The sequence below is a fragment of the Mandrillus leucophaeus genome, unplaced genomic scaffold, assembly GCF_000951045.1.
Source record: "Mandrillus leucophaeus isolate KB7577 unplaced genomic scaffold, Mleu.le_1.0 Scaffold329, whole genome shotgun sequence".
NCBI classification, from domain to species: Eukaryota; Metazoa; Chordata; class Mammalia; order Primates; family Cercopithecidae; genus Mandrillus; species Mandrillus leucophaeus.
The window spans coordinates 3,315,610-3,331,600 of record NW_012103465.1 but is presented as its reverse complement, the minus strand read 5'-3'; the positions used below and the strand labels follow the sequence as shown (position 1 = coordinate 3,331,600).

At 34.9% G+C, this 15,991-nt stretch overlaps 1 protein-coding gene across 3 annotated transcripts in view; it reads right to left on the bottom strand.

Annotated features, from left to right (window-relative positions):
- Window positions 1-15,991, bottom strand: part of JAK2 (Janus kinase 2) — a 160,056-nt gene that overhangs the window by 66,780 nt on the left and 77,285 nt on the right. For all 3 annotated transcript variants that reach the window (XM_011988377.1, XM_011988376.1, XM_011988378.1), the window contains 5 exons: window positions 7,754-7,911; window positions 6,015-6,126; window positions 3,630-3,816; window positions 2,784-2,911; window positions 274-408 (listed from right to left, as the gene is read on the bottom strand). In XM_011988377.1, coding sequence (XP_011843767.1) covers window positions 274-408; window positions 2,784-2,911; window positions 3,630-3,816; window positions 6,015-6,126; window positions 7,754-7,911 — 720 coding nt within the window. The remainder of the gene's footprint in view (window positions 1-273; window positions 409-2,783; window positions 2,912-3,629; window positions 3,817-6,014; window positions 6,127-7,753; window positions 7,912-15,991) is intronic.

Here is a 15,991-nt window from a genome sequence, read left to right as displayed (position 1 = left end):
TCTGGGGAGCCAAGTTTGAAAATCATGGCCACAGTATATGCAGAAATGTAATAACACTCCTAACATGCTAAACATAATTAGTTTGGAATTTTTTGTAATCCTGTAATTTTCAAACCCTGTAATTCTATAGCCCCACAAGAATATATCCTCAGAGAAGTCCTTGATACATTTAAAACTTACAATTTTGAAAAGCTGCACACATGAGTATGTTGTATGAATATGAGAGTACATCTTTAAACAGCATAAATTACATGAATTAAAGAACATACACACCTCTGAATAGTTTCTATGTGCTTTATCCAGAACTTTTAAAAGAACTTCTGTTTCATGAAGTTGACCATAGTCTCCTACTTCTCTTCGTATGCCTTTAAAAATCTTTGTAAAAGTGCCTTGACCAAGGCTTTCATTCTTCAAGAGAAAAAGGTAAAAGTAAAGAATGAGTCAAGATGGAGAACAAAGTAGGAACAAGAAAATACGTTCAATGAGGAAGAATTTTTTTTTAATCCATAAGCAAGTATTTTCCTTAGAGTCTAAATCCAGATTTGAGACTCCAAATTAATTCTTTTATTCTGCTTCCTTAAATAGTAATGAGAGACAGAAAACAAGGATTAATGAATTAAGTGTATTTTGGCTCTACTTGGTTTTGAAATCTCCTGAATGGGCTATAATTATCACTTTTTAAAAATAGAGTCAGTGTTTACCTACATTTGCTTACATGAGAATCATTTTGTTTGCCTTTCCCACTAGTACAATAGAGAATGTGGTCTGCAGAGGCAGAATATCTGACTTTTTCTTATTACCACTTTTATGACCTTGTACAGGCTATTTAATCTCTGTGCTGCAGCTGTCTTGGTTTCTTCATCTGAAAAATGAGAAAAGTAACTATTTTCCCATAGGATTGTTATAAACAATAAGTGAATAAATACAAAAAGCCCTTAGTACAGTCCATGACACATAGTAAATGTGCATTAAGTATTAGCTATTACTACTAATACTAGTATTTCTTGCATATCTTTACAAAGTAATTGTTGAAAGCCTGCACTCTGAAGTAACGCTGCTTGTGTTCAAATCCAAGGTCTACTATTTATTAGTTTTGTAATGTTAGTCAAGTTACCTGGCCACTCTGTTTCCTGTTATTCACATGAGGACTTGTCTCCTTAAAGAGTTCAGATATCAGTTGTTCTTTCTCATTCCTCTTTCATATAACCCATTTCTTTCTCCCTAACCCCTACATTCTTAATAATTTCTTCAGATCTATCTTGCAGTTCACATCTCTCTTCAGCTATAAGTAATTTCCTTTTCATCCTGTATATTCTGTTTTAAAGTCAGTGACGATATTTATCATTTCTATGTTTTCCTGAAATCTTTTTTGTTTGTTAAAACAATGTCTTATTTCTCCATGGTTTCAATTCCTTTTCTATCTTTAAACATGTATATGTATTTTATAGTCTGTATCTGAAAATTCTGTGATAGGAAGTTCCTGGAGTACTAACTTTGATGTTTGTTGGTCTACTGAGTCTTACTTAATCCTGCATTATTTCCTTGTATGTTTCTAAATTTTCTATTAAAAGCTCATGTTTGGAATGGTTTTATCTGTGGGAATCATGGGTTGCCTAGGTTAAGAGTATGTGGTTCCAAAAAGATTTTTTTGTTTCTTCTAAGCACCACACAATATTAGGAGAGGACCACTTTTAATTTAGAGTTTCTCAGTCTATGTAGGTAGTATAATGAAACCCAAATTCAAAAGCTTGTGATGACAAATTCTTAGGAGAGACTGCTTTTCCTCACTAGAAACCCAATTAAAAATGACAAAATTCCTTTTCTTCTCTGCTTGCCAGTGGGTGAATTTTTCACATTCTATATATTGTTTTACTGAGGATATATTTACTTAAGGGTCCTAGTTTTATTCAGGGATAGTCTCACTTTTAACTCCTTGCCTTGTGCAGGTCTGAGACCTGGCCCTTTTAAATTGCTTTTAAGTCTTAACCCCCTTGATAAATGTGGCTGATCACCAGTCTCACCACCTGGCAGCCAAATTATCAGATCTTATGTACTACAGTTGACTCTTGAACAGCATGGGTTTGGACTGCACAGGTCCATTTATGTGTGGATATTTTTTCAGTAAATCCATTGGGCCCTCTGTACTGGCAAGGCAGGTTCTGCATCTGCAAGGAAACTCAGATGGAAAATATAGTATTTCTGCACTCCAGCCTGGGTGACAGAGCAAGTCCTCCTCTAAAAAATAAATAATTTTTAAAAATAATTACTAGTTACTTTTTAAAAGAAATACAGAGTTCATAGGAAGTAAAACCCGTGTATATGGAGGGCCAACTTTTCATACCCACAGGTTCCACTTAAGTATCCTCACATTTTGGTATCCATGGGTAGTCCTGGAACCAATCCCTCATGGACACTGAGAGATGGCTGGATTTTTGTCTCAGTTTCTTCTTTATTTTTAACCCCTTGAATTTCCCTTATTTTCTTGAGAACTTGAGAGTAACAATATAGGTCTTTGTATATTTTTAATTTTTAATTTTTGTGAAGAATCATTTTTAAATTTCCAAAAAGAAAATTAAGATTCCATTCTTAGGATAATTAAGATAATTAATTTTGCTAACATCTAACACAAGGTTGGTATATCTTTCAAAGGAAAAATACTTAAATCACAACTAAATTTGTATATGTTATGACAAAATAATTCCAAATGACACATGAATGTAAATCAAGAACACATGTTGTTTTAAAAGGACAAAAAAGACAGTAGTCAGTATCTAATGACTTACAAATATCAAATCTTCATTTCTGATTTTGTGAAACACCATTTGGTTCATATGAGTAGGCCTCTGTAATGTTGGTGAGGTTGGTACATCAGAAACACCATTCGTTCTGAAGACTAGAAGGTTTGATTTATCTGAAAAAATAAAATACATATATATCACGTCAAAATACACTGAAAATATGAATTGCGCCAAGGAGGAGTAAAATGAAATGTGTTCTATATATAAGAAATGCTTAATAACTCCTCATTGTTCTTTTTTATAATAGAAAATTATTTTAGGGGTTAACTCATTGAACTTTGATGTATTATTCTTAGTTACTTCATATATTCAAAATTATAATCACTTTCTTAACTAATGTAATTTGAATTTTGATGTATTCCTGCCAGTTATTTCATTAATTCAAAATTATAGTAACTTCCTTAACTCATACAATTTTTCAGAAATTTTAATAATTTTTAATAGTAAGGCTCATTATTTCAAGGAATTTCCAACTTTACTATCTTTATTTTTAAAATACAGCAATTAAAATCCTCAAAGTATATGAAAATTTTTACTTAAAACATGAGAATTTAGTAATGAGATCTTACTAGTTCAATAAATGACATCATACCACAAAATTATTATGTTTAAAATCTCAGTTTAGAATAATTGAACTTCAAGTCACTTCTAGACCACCAAAACCAAATTAAACAATCTTATTTGATGATGCTTGTACAACAGAATAAGATAAAATTAACTTTTAGAGCTGCTTCTTTCATATATCCTTTGAAATCAATGTACTAAAGATACTTCACACCACATACACAATCCGTGACCAGTAATTTAAAAATAACTAGAAAATTATCTTACCTTTTGGCTTTGGGGGACAGCACTTAGTAAACTGGAAAATTATATTGTCTGAGCGAACGGTTTCCATCTGGTAACAATTCAAAAGATCTTTAAGACTGCTGAAGTTCTTCTTTGTCCCACTGAGGTTGTACTCTTCATTCTCATTTTTTGTAATCAAACAGTGTTTATATTCAATGACATTTTCTCGCTGTATAAGTTTAATTATAAAGAAAGGGAGGGATACTCACAATGGACATCATAGTGATTATTCTGACAAAATGATATCACAAGAACAAGCAACAGAATAAACATTTGAACCAAGAATCCAGTGTAGTGCCAGTATAGTAATAGAAGTACTTAGTTCCTCAAAAGGGCACTTTACAATTTCTCAGCCTATAAAAGTGGTTTAAAAGTTGATTTTATGAAAACGTATGGAAGAAGGCAATAATAATTAATAGCAATAGTAATACCATCCTTAATAGCTTCCCATCATTTGTAAGATAAAGCCTAAAACAAATGTAGCATATAGAGCCTTCCATGAGCTGGTTTCTGCCTCCATCTCCAATCTCAGCTCCTGCCACTGCCAACATACAACCTATGTTCCAGCCACATTAAATGACTTAAATCATTTCAAGCAAATGCCACGCTGCTTCATGCCTTGATAACTCTTCATGCTATCTCTCTACCTAAGAATGTATACCCACTTCTTCTGAGCAGTGAACCTTTCTTTATTCATTCATCAAAACTCAGTTCAAGTACCACTTTTTCTAAGAGGTCCTCTCTCATGCTCACCTCATTGCACAAGCAAAGGTGAACATTCAGACATTCCACTGCACCACCATTGTATTTGTATAATTATCTTTAATATGACATTTTTAATATTTTGCAGTTTTTAAATATGTCTTACGCACTATATTATGAACTTGTTTATCTATTTTTTTAAGGTGCATTTTATAAACATATTCATTCTACTCAGAAACATTTATATAAAATCTACCAATACCTCAAGGTCAATCAAGTTCTTCCTATGCCAAATGACCTTTCTTGTTTTTGTTTTTTTTTCTGAGACAGTGTCTCACTCTGTTGCCAGGCTGGAATGCAGTGGGACAATTTTGGCTCACTGCAACCTCTGCCTCCCGGGTTCAAGAGATTCTCCTGCCTCAGCCTCCCGAGTAGCTGGGACTACAGGTGTGCATCACCATGCCCAGCTAATTTTTATAATTTTAGTAGAGACAGGGTTTCACCATTTCACCACGTTGGCCAGGATGGTCTCGATCTCTTGACCTCGTGATCCACCCGCCTTGGCCTCCCAAAGTGCTGGGATTACAGGCGTGAGCCAACACACCCAGCCAACCTTTCTTAATAATTGTAAACCTGTCTGTTACTGTCTATATTTGCCTATGCTAGATAATTACATGTTCGATTTAGAATTTTTTGTATACTTGAAAATTTTTGTTTGTCCAGTAGATAAGCTTCTTGAAGGTAGGGCTGTAGCATAAACTCTCTAATATATAGCTCTCATATTAGGATTGGCACATACAGTGAACATAAAATATATATATATAGTTTTTGAATTGATACTTGAATATAATGTACTATTATCTGTTATAGTAAGAGGATACTTTGAAATTAGGATAGAGTACCAGTTTTACACAAAGGTGAAGTGATGGTGTAACCTACTTTCTGTAATCTACCCTCTACATATGCCAAATATAAGTTGCATTTTATAAAAATTAAAATAATTGAATAACAAAATTCTTATTTTCTCTATTTTTAAAAATCAAGATAAATTTGGAAGCTTCTATAAAGGTTCTTAGGATTTATACTATGAAATTGCCTCATAAGTGATAGTAAATAATCACAGATGAGATCCAAGATGATCTGTATTAACAGTGGGGTTTTACCTTTAAAACATGCATTGTAGACCACTATTCTTAATATTAGAAAATCACCAGTTAAAAGTGCTTTAATGTGTCTGTTTCTTTGTTATTGCCCTATTTTTCTCTAATTCTGTTTCCTGTAATTCTGTAGCCACTGTTAATAAACAGAAAATTTGCTTCCAATTTATTTTGTTCTACATCATGTGGCAGGGATTTCCAGTTTTGCAAAAAAAAAAAGAAACATCAAGACACTTGATGAAATACCTTTTGACACACTGGTAACACCAAAACATCAGAAAATAAAATAAATGCAAAATAAATAGACATAAATTATTTTATATTTTTATATAAACCCTGGGAATTATATCTTATTTATTTGTACAGAATCTGAGGAAATTAAGCATTATACTAGTTATATCCTATATATAGCTATAATTCTGAGTATTAAAAAGGAAATATGGTAAATAATATGCAGAGGAAATTAAATGAACTAAAGTGTTACTATTAATAAGTGTGACATACTAACCTCGACAGCAAAAGTCAGAAAATATTTATTAAAGTCCTTAGGACTGCATCGAAGTACATACAGTCCAGTCTGATTACCTGCTTTCTTCAGTTTACTAATGGCAAAATCCATCCTAAAGGTAAAGAAGAAGCAATTTGAATGATAATATAGCAAGCACCATAACATTATGACCAAGTGTCATCTAAAAAAATCAAAAGTCAAATCTAAAACTGTCAGAACTGTCTCCTCTACTTTATATGTTTAGCAATAATCCTTCAAAGGAAAAAATCAAAGTACCAAGCTATTTTGCATAAGTTCAAACCATTTCAAGGGACAATTATATAGCTTTAAAAACCAATAAAAGGTATTATAAGACAAAATCACAAAGAACAATTTGTTCATTTGATTTTTCTGCCTGCTGATTACAAAGTTAATATTTTTAAAATCATATTCTCTGAAAACTTCATTTAACCATAAAGATAATATGTCAGAAAATATTTATATCTCTTCTACAATAGCAGTTACTGACATAGAAATCTGAATGCATGATTTTATTATTTGGTATGATAACAAAGTCTAAGAGAAGAACCATGGCAACTGACAAAGACAACTGATTTTTAAAGTTTTCTGTTTTCTGAAGCTGCACACCTTGAAAGAAAAGCAAAATCTAATCTATACAAAAGCAAGAATCATTCTGTTTCACTTATCACCATATTTCTAATATATAAACCAATGCTTGCACATAGCAGTTACTCAGTAAATATAAATAAAAGAATGTTTGAATGAATTTATGGATACATGAATAAAGGCAAGGAGTTTTAAAAATATTTAACATGTAAATTACAGACGAAGTTCAAGTAGTACAACTTTTTCATAGCAACCATATTCATTACTAAAAAAATATTAAGCATACACTAAATCAAGTCTTTATATTACCCAAGATGTATTTTCTCAAATACTTAGGGGTAGGTTAAATGCAAAGAACATAGTATGCTCACGATCCCAGATTTTCCCTTTGCTCAAGTTATTCAAATCTGTTGTCAATATAAACCACATCCCACCTAAGAGATCATTAGGACGTAAGCTAAATAGATGTTATGCATGTTATGCATGATAGCTGGCTTTACCCAGTATTAAAATAAGGATCTACAACCATGTGAGCCAATATGATAGTTACTAGCCACATGTAGCTATTTAAATGTAAAGAAATTAAAATTCAGTTCCTCGGTTGCACTAGCCACATCTCAAATGCTAAACAGCCACATGTAGCTAGTGGCTACTGTGTTACACAGCACAGATACAGAATATTTTCATCACTGCAGAAAGTTCTACATAGCACTAGTCTAGAAATGTGGACATCATATACATCTTGTGTTTGAACCTTTCAGTAGGAGATGGACTATCCAAAAATAAAGCATTTTCAAATTTTGCACTGTGGCTTCCTTACAGTATTTTAAAATTAATAACACATAAATTGGAGGTCTTTTTTACTAACATTCAGGAACGAATCACACATAGGCATGATTAACAAATGTTAAATTTGTACAAGTTATAAATATTACAGATTGGGATACAGATGGTAAATTATATGCTAAATAATTCTAATTATTATGTAATCTGATTGCAAATAGCCTTTTGTTTAAAAAAACTTGTCAAATTAATGTTTTTTCCTAAACATACATGTATCACTCTGTTAAATCTTCTTTGTAAATATATCATTTACTTTTCTAAAAATTTACTTTTAAGTCTGTATTACTCACGAAATTGGGCCATGACAGTTGCTTTGTATATTTTCAAGCACTGTTGGAGGTGCTACTTCTTTACAGAGGTAATGATGTGCATCTGCAGTTAATCTATAATATCCATCAATTAATGACACGAAAGACAAAGCTTCCCTTAATGAGCTAAGTTCAATTTCCTAAGCAGAGAAAAGAAAAAGAAACAGCACGTTTTAGAAAGTCAACTCCATGTTAAATATTGAAAAATTTTTTCATTCCACGTTTTTAGAGTAATTCACCTAAATACATTTTCTTCTAAATTGCTCACATGTTTTTTATGGCTCAGTACTCAATATGAATTACAAATTCTTATGTCTGATATTTAAGATCTTCCTAAATACAGATTATCATACCTTCCCAGTTATAGTTCATTCTATATCCATCGTTGTTTTACTTTATTTTCCAATGTCCTTCTTAGACTAATATAGCAGTTATCTCAGCTAGAAATCTATTTAATACAATGTAAAAGTTGACATTAGAAATCATGAGCATTTCTTTTTTTTTTTTCTTTTTTTTTTTTATACTTTAAGTTCTAGGGTACATGTGCACAATGTGCAGGTTTGTTACATATGTACACGTGCCATGTTGGTGTGCTGCACCCATTAACTCGTCATTTACATTAGGTATATCTCCTAATGCTATCCCTCCCCCACCACACACAATAGGACCCGGTGTGTGATGATTCCCTTCCTGTGTCCAAATGTTCAATTCCCACCGATGTTCAATTGCTCATTGTTCAATTCCCACCGATGAGTGAGAACATGCGGTATTTTTGAGGGTCTTGCTCCATCGCCCAGGCTGAAGTGCACTGGCACAATCTTGGCTTACTGCAACCTCCACCTCCCAGGCTCAAGCGATCCTCCCACCTAACCCTCATGAGTAGCTGGGATTACAGGCGTGTGCCACCATGCCCAGCTAATTTTTGTATTTCTAGTAAACACAGGTTCTCGCCATGTTGGCCAGGCTGGTCTCCCAACTCCTGACCTCAAGTGATCCACCCACCTCGGTCTCCCAAAGTGTTGGGATTATAGGCGTGAGCCACAGACTACATACCAATTATATACTGCAAAAGTTAAAGTATTCATGCTACAAACTAAAATGTTAGGAAATGTAGCTATGCTATGATTTTTTTTGTCCCCCCACCCCCCGCCTCCCCATCAGAGTCTTGCTCCGTCGCCCAGGCTGGCGTGCAATGGCGCGATCTCGGCTCACTGCAACTTCTGCCTCCAGGGTTCAAGCAATTCTCCTGTCTCAGCCCCCCAAGATGCTGGGATTACAGGCACACGCCAAGACGCCCAGCTAATTTTTGTATTTTTAGCAGAGACAGGGTTCCAACATGTTGTCCAGGCTAGTCTCAAACTCCTGACCTCATTATCCATCCACCTTGGCCTCCCAAAGTGCTGGGATTACAGGCGTGAGTCACCATGCCCGGCCTGATTGTATCTTAATACATATGTGAACATATAATCAGCCTAAAATGCAGCATGTTACTTAAATGCGAAAATATATGTACATATATAAAAATATTTATATTTTTACATGCAAAAAGTCAGTTATATAAAGAAGAAAGCCCCATTTGTAACAAAAAGGATGCAATATCAATAATTAACAAAAACTTCAAAACACTCTTATACAACTTTTTATTTAAATATACAGAAGATTAACCATGTTCTTGGTAGGAAAATCCAATATGAGAAAAATGTAAAATTCCTCTCTAAATTAATTTTCTAATTTGTCTCAATCACATTAAAAATACCAACAGATACCAGAAGCTGTACCTAGAAAAACAGGGCAAACATGAGATTCAGAAAATCAGATCCAATATAAGAGAGATGAAAACACAGTTACCAGGATGAGAAAGGAATGACCAAAAATTACAGCTGTACAAAATAATAGCTGTACCTAGAGAGCTTCCAGTCCACACTATAAAGTAAGACACTGTGATCGAAGAGGTACTTCTCCAGAAAAGAAGTAAAAACACTATCATATGTGACAGGTTTGATGATGTGAAATTTTGTATTGAGAAGTCCACTACTTTACAGAGTTCTTGTAGAAAATGAAAATAAAGCTAGATACAAAGGAAAAATCATAAAGCAATAATTAACTCCTGGAAAAAGTTATATAAGAATGAAAATGTGATTACAGCATATTTCTTGGCCCAGCCATGAACAATATTTACATAATCATAAAAGAATACAGAATAGAGTCCTAAATCAAAAATTATAATAAAGAGAAAAGCGTATGACATGTTTGAACGATAAAAGGTATTTAGCGGCCAGGCGTGGTGCCTCACGCCTATAATCCCAGCACTTTGGGAGGCCGAGGCGGGTGGATCATGAGGTCAGGAGATCGAGACCATCCTGGCTAACATGGAAACCCCGTTTCTACTAAAAATACAAAAAATTAGCCGGGCATGGTGGTGGGCACCTATAGTCCCAGGTACTCGGGAGGCTGAGGCAGGAGAATGACGTGAACCCGGGAGGTGGAGCTTGCAGTGAGCCAAGATCGCACCACAGCACTCCAGCCTGGATGACAGAGCGAGACTTCATCTCAAAAAAAAAACAAACAAAAAAAAAAAACAGGTATTATAAAAGATATTCTAAACAAAATTAAAAGACTTGGAGGTTACAAACATGTACAACAAAGGAATATCCCTAACATACATTGTGGGAATAAAACCTATAAAACAATTAAAAATAAAAAAAGAAAACTAGTCAAAGGATGTGAAAAGGCAGTCCACAGAAGAATAAATATTAAAGCTGACCTATAAACACATGAGGTATTGCTCAATCTCAGGTTCTAATTAAGGAAATGAAATATAACAGGAGAGCATTATTTACCCATTGATTTGGCAGAAAAATTAAAAGATTGATAACATCCAATGTTGGCAAAGGGTACAAGAAAAGAGGCGTACAGATACATTGGAAACACCTTTTGAGAAGTATTTTAATAATCTATCAAAGTTGTAAATAGTCATACCCTTTGAACTAGCAGTTCACTAACTGGTATCCCTCTTATTGATATACAGGCACATTTTGTTTACTACACTTCCCTTTATTGCTCCTTGCAGATATGACTTTTTTTTTTTTAATACAAATTGAAGGTTTCTGACAAACTTATGTGAAGCAAGTACAAGTCTATCAGTGCAATTTTTCCAATAGCATATGCTTACTTCCTGTCTATGTGTCACGTTTTGGTAATTTTCACAAAATTTAAACTTTGTTATTATTATACCTGTTATGGTTATTTGTGATCAATGACCTTTGATGTAACTATTGTACAGTTGTCCCTCAGAATACAAGGGGAATTAGTTACAGGACCCCTGCATATACCAAAATCTGAACATATTCAAGTCCTGAAATCAGCCCTGCAGAACTCATATATGCAAAATGTCAGCCCTACATATATGCAAGTTTCGCATCCTGTGAATACCATATTTTCCATCAATGTTTGGCTGAAAAAATTGCATATAAGTGGACCCACACAGTTCAAACCTGTGATGTCCAAAGGTCAACTGTAATTGTTTTGGGGTACCACACACTGGGCCTATATAAGATGGTGAACTTAAGTGATAAATTTCTATATGTTCTGATTGCTCCATTGAATAGCTATTTCCCTTTCTTTTTCCCTCTCCTCAGGCCTCCCTATTCCCTCAAATACAACAATAATGAAATTAGGCCAATTAATAATCCTACAGTGACCTCTAAGTATTCAAGTGAAAGCAAGATTCACCCATTTCTCACTTTAAATCAAAAGCTAGAAATGATTAAGCTTAGTGAGGAAGGCATGCTGAAAGCCAAGACAGGCTGAAAGCTAGGCCTTTTGCACTAAAAAGGCAAGTTATGAATCCAAAGGAAAAGTCTTTGAAGGAAATTGAAAGTGCTACTACTGTGAGCACATAAATTACAAGAAAGTGAACAGCCTTATTGATGATACAGAGAAAGTTCTAGATAGAAGATCAAACCAGCCACAACATTCCCTTAAGCCAAAGCCCAATCTACAGCAAGACCTTACTGATCTTCAGTTCTATGAAGGCTGAGAGAGGTGAGGAAGCTGCAGAAGAAAAGCTGGAAGCTGCAAGAGGTTGGTTCATGAGGTTTAAGAAAAGAAGCCATGTCCACAGCATAAGTGCAAGGTGAAGCAGAAAATGCTGATGTGGAAGCTACAGAAAGTTATCCAGAAGATCTAGCAAGGACCATTGATGAAGATGGTGACACTAACAAACAGATTTTCAAATGTAAACAAAACAGCCTTCTGTTGGAAGAATATGCCATCTAGGACTTCCACAGCTAGAGAGGAGAAGTCAGTGCTTGCCTTCAAAGCTTCAGAGGACAGGCTGACCCTCTTGCTAAGGGCTAATGGCACTGGTGACTTGAAATTCAAACCAGTGCTCATTTACCATTCCAGAAATCCCAGGGCTCTACAAATTATGCTAAGTCTACTCTGCCTGTGCTCTATAAATGGAACAATAAAGCCTGGATGCTAGCACGTCTGTTTATAGCATGGTTTACTGACTATTTTAAGCCCATTGTTGAGATCTGCTCAGAAAAAAAGATTGCTTTCAAAGTATTACTGCTCATTGACAATGCACCTGGTCACCCAAGCACTCTGATGGAGATGTACAAGGATATTCATATTATTTTCATGCCTGGTGACACAACATCCGTTCTGCAGCCCATGGATCAAGGAGTAATTTCAACTTTCAAGTCTTATTATCTAAGAAATACATTTTGTAAGGCTAAGCTGCCATAGATAGTGATTCCTCTGATGGAGCTGGGTAAATAGAAAAACTTATGGAAAGGATTCACCATTCTTGATGCCAGGAAGAATACTAGTGATTCATGGAAGAAGGTCAAAGTGTTAACATTATCAGGAATTTGGAAGAAGTTGATTCCAACCCTCATGGATGACTTTGAGGGGTTCAAGACTTCAATGGAGGAAGTCACTAGGATGTGGTAGAAATAGCAAGAGAACTAGAATTAGAAGTAGAGCTGAAGATGTGACTGAATTGCTACAATCTTATGATAAAATTTGGACAGATAAGTTGCTTCTTATGCATGAGCATTAAAAGAATGGTTTCTTGAGATGGATCTAGTCCTGGTGAAGATGCCGTGAATGTTGTTGAAAAGACAGCAAAGGATTTAGAATAAAGTTTAGTAGATAAAGCAGTGGCAGGGTTTGAGAGGACTGACTCATTTTGAAAGAAATTCAACAGTGGGTGAAATGTTACCAAACAATGTCACATGCAACAGAGACATCTTTAACGAAATGGAGAGTCTATTGATGCAGTAAATGTTGTCGTTATCTTAAGAAATTGCTTCAGCCAACCCAACTTTAAGCAACCACCACCCTGATCGGTCAGCGCCATCAACATCAAAGTAATACCCTCACAAGCAGAAAGATTATAACTCTCTGGAGGCTCAGATTATCATTAGGATTTTCTAGCAATCAAGTGTTTTAAATTAATTTTTAAGACATAATGCAGTTGCACACTTAGTAGACTTGATTATAGTGTAAACGTAACTTTTATATGACTGAGAAACCAAAAACTTTATGCAACTCACTTCATTGCAATATTTGCTTTATGGCAATGGTCCGGAACTGAACTAGCAATATCTGACATATGCCTATATACATTTTGCAAACATCCTACAAAAGACTTAGAATCTATAGAGACTCTACAAATTGATCAGAAAGGGACAAGCCAATGAAAAATGTGCAAAAGACTGTCACAGGCACTTTGTAAGAAGGATATTCAGATGAATAAGTAAGTGAAAAAGTACTCAACATCATTACTCATCAGGGCAATGAAAATAAAGACTACAATGAGCTACCAGTACATATCCACCAGACACACAAGACATTTTTAGACTGACAAAATTAAGAGTTGATGGGGATATGAGACAACTGTAATTATCATGCATTATTGAAGGAAGAGTGAACTGACAGAAGTACAAAAAATTGTTTGGCAGTATACTAAAGCTATCACTATGACTCAATAATCCCATCTCTAGGTATATATACACAAAAAAATGAGTGCATGAGTCCACCAAAAAATATGTAAAAGAATGTTCATAGTAAATTTATCCCTAAAAGCCCCAAACTGAAAGCAACCCAAATGTCCATCAACAGAATAAATTTAAAATTTGAGATATAGTCAAACAATTCAGTACTACCCAGCAATAAAAAGGAGTGAACTGACACATGTAACAACATAAATGAATCTTCAAACATTATACTAAGTAAAAGAATCTAGATTTTAAAAGAAAATATACAGTATCATTCCATTTATACAACCTTTGTTAATAGATAAAACTAAGTGATGGTAGATGATAGGTACACCTTAAGTTAGGGGTGGAGGTGAATAAGTGGGAAGATGCATGTGGAAACCTTCTGGAAGTAAGAGAAGTATTCTGTTCTTTGAGGTGGGTATGGCTACAAAGATGTACAAATATGTAAAAATTCATTGAGCTATACACGTAAGATTAGCGTGCTTTACTGTGTTCATGTTATAGCTCAATAAAAAGTAAAAAGAAAAATAGGCAACAAAAGTTGAACTAGCTAAAACTACAAAACTACTGTGCATCAAAGGACACAAGCAACATAGTGAAAAGCAATCTATGGAATTGGAGAAAATATTTGCAAATCATATATTTGAAAAGGGATTAATATCCAGAATACACAAATAATTTCCATAATTCGGCCAAAAAACCTGATTAAAAAAATGAGCAAAGGACTTGAATATATATTTCTTCAAAGAAGATACACAAATGGCAATACATATATTAAAAGATGCTCAGTAACACTAATCATTAGGGAAATGTGAATCAAAATCGCAATGAGATACTACTTCATACCCGTCAGACGGCTACTATCAGAAAACAGAAGATAACAAGTTTTTATGAGCATGTGGAGAATGTACTCCTGGTAGGAATGTAAAATGGTGCAGCTGCTGTGGAAAACAGCATGATGGTTCCCTAAAAAATTACAAGTAGAATTACCATATGATCCAGCAATTCTACTTCTAGGTATGACATGGTTTGGTTCTGCATCCCCACCCATCTCTCATCTCGAATTGTAATCCCCATGCGGCAAGGGAGGGACATGGTGGGAGGTGATTGAATCATGGGGATGGTTTCCCCCATGCTGTTCTCATGATAGTGAGGGAGTTCTCATGAGATCTGCTGATTTAAAAGTGGCACTTTCCCCTGCGCACTCTCTCTCTTCTGCTGCCATGTAAGACATGCCTTCCTTCCCCTTCACCTTCTGCCATGATTTTAAGTTTTCTGGGCCAGCTATGCAGAACTGAGTCAATTAAACCCTCTTTTTAAATAAATTATCCAGTCTCAGGTAGTATCTTTATAGCAGTATGAGAACGGACTAGTAGAAGGTATATATCCAAAGGAATTGAAAGCAAAGTCTTGAAGAGATATTTGTACACCCATGTTCACAGCGGCATTACTCACAATTGTCAAAAAGTAAAAAAGCGACCTGAATGTTCACTGATGGATGAATGAATAAACAAGTGTGATATATACATGACACAGAATACATGTATATATTAAAAATGAAGGAAATTCTGATACATGCTGTAATACAAATGAACCTTGAGTATATTATACTAAGTGAAATAAGCCTGTCACAAAAAGACAGTATTGTTTGATCCTGCTTTTATGAGGTATCTAGAGTCGTCAAATACATAGAATAAGAAAGTAGAGGGCCTGGGCACAGTGGCTCATGCCTGTAATTCCAGCACTTTGGGAGGCTGAGGTGGGCAGATCACGAGGTCAGGAGTTCAAGACCAGCCTGGCCAACATGGTGAAACCCCTTCTCTACTAAAGATAAAAAAAAATTAGCCAGGCATGGTGCCATGCACCTGTAATCCCAACTACCCGGGAGGCTGAGGCAGGAGAATTGCCTGAACCCAGGAGGCGCAGGTTGCAGTGAGCCAAGATCGCAATGTTCCAGCCTGGATGACAGGGTGAGACTCCACCTCAAAAAAAAAAAAGAAAGTAGAATGGTGGTTGCAAGGACTGAGAAGAGCGGGAAATGGTGAGTTTTTATTTAATGGGTATAGACTTCAATTTTGCAAGATAAAAGAGTTCTGGAAATCGGATGCACAACCATGTGAAAATACTTAACACTACTAAACTGTACACTTAAAAATAGTTAAGATGCTAAATTTTATATTATGTATATTTTACCAAAAATTATAAAAAG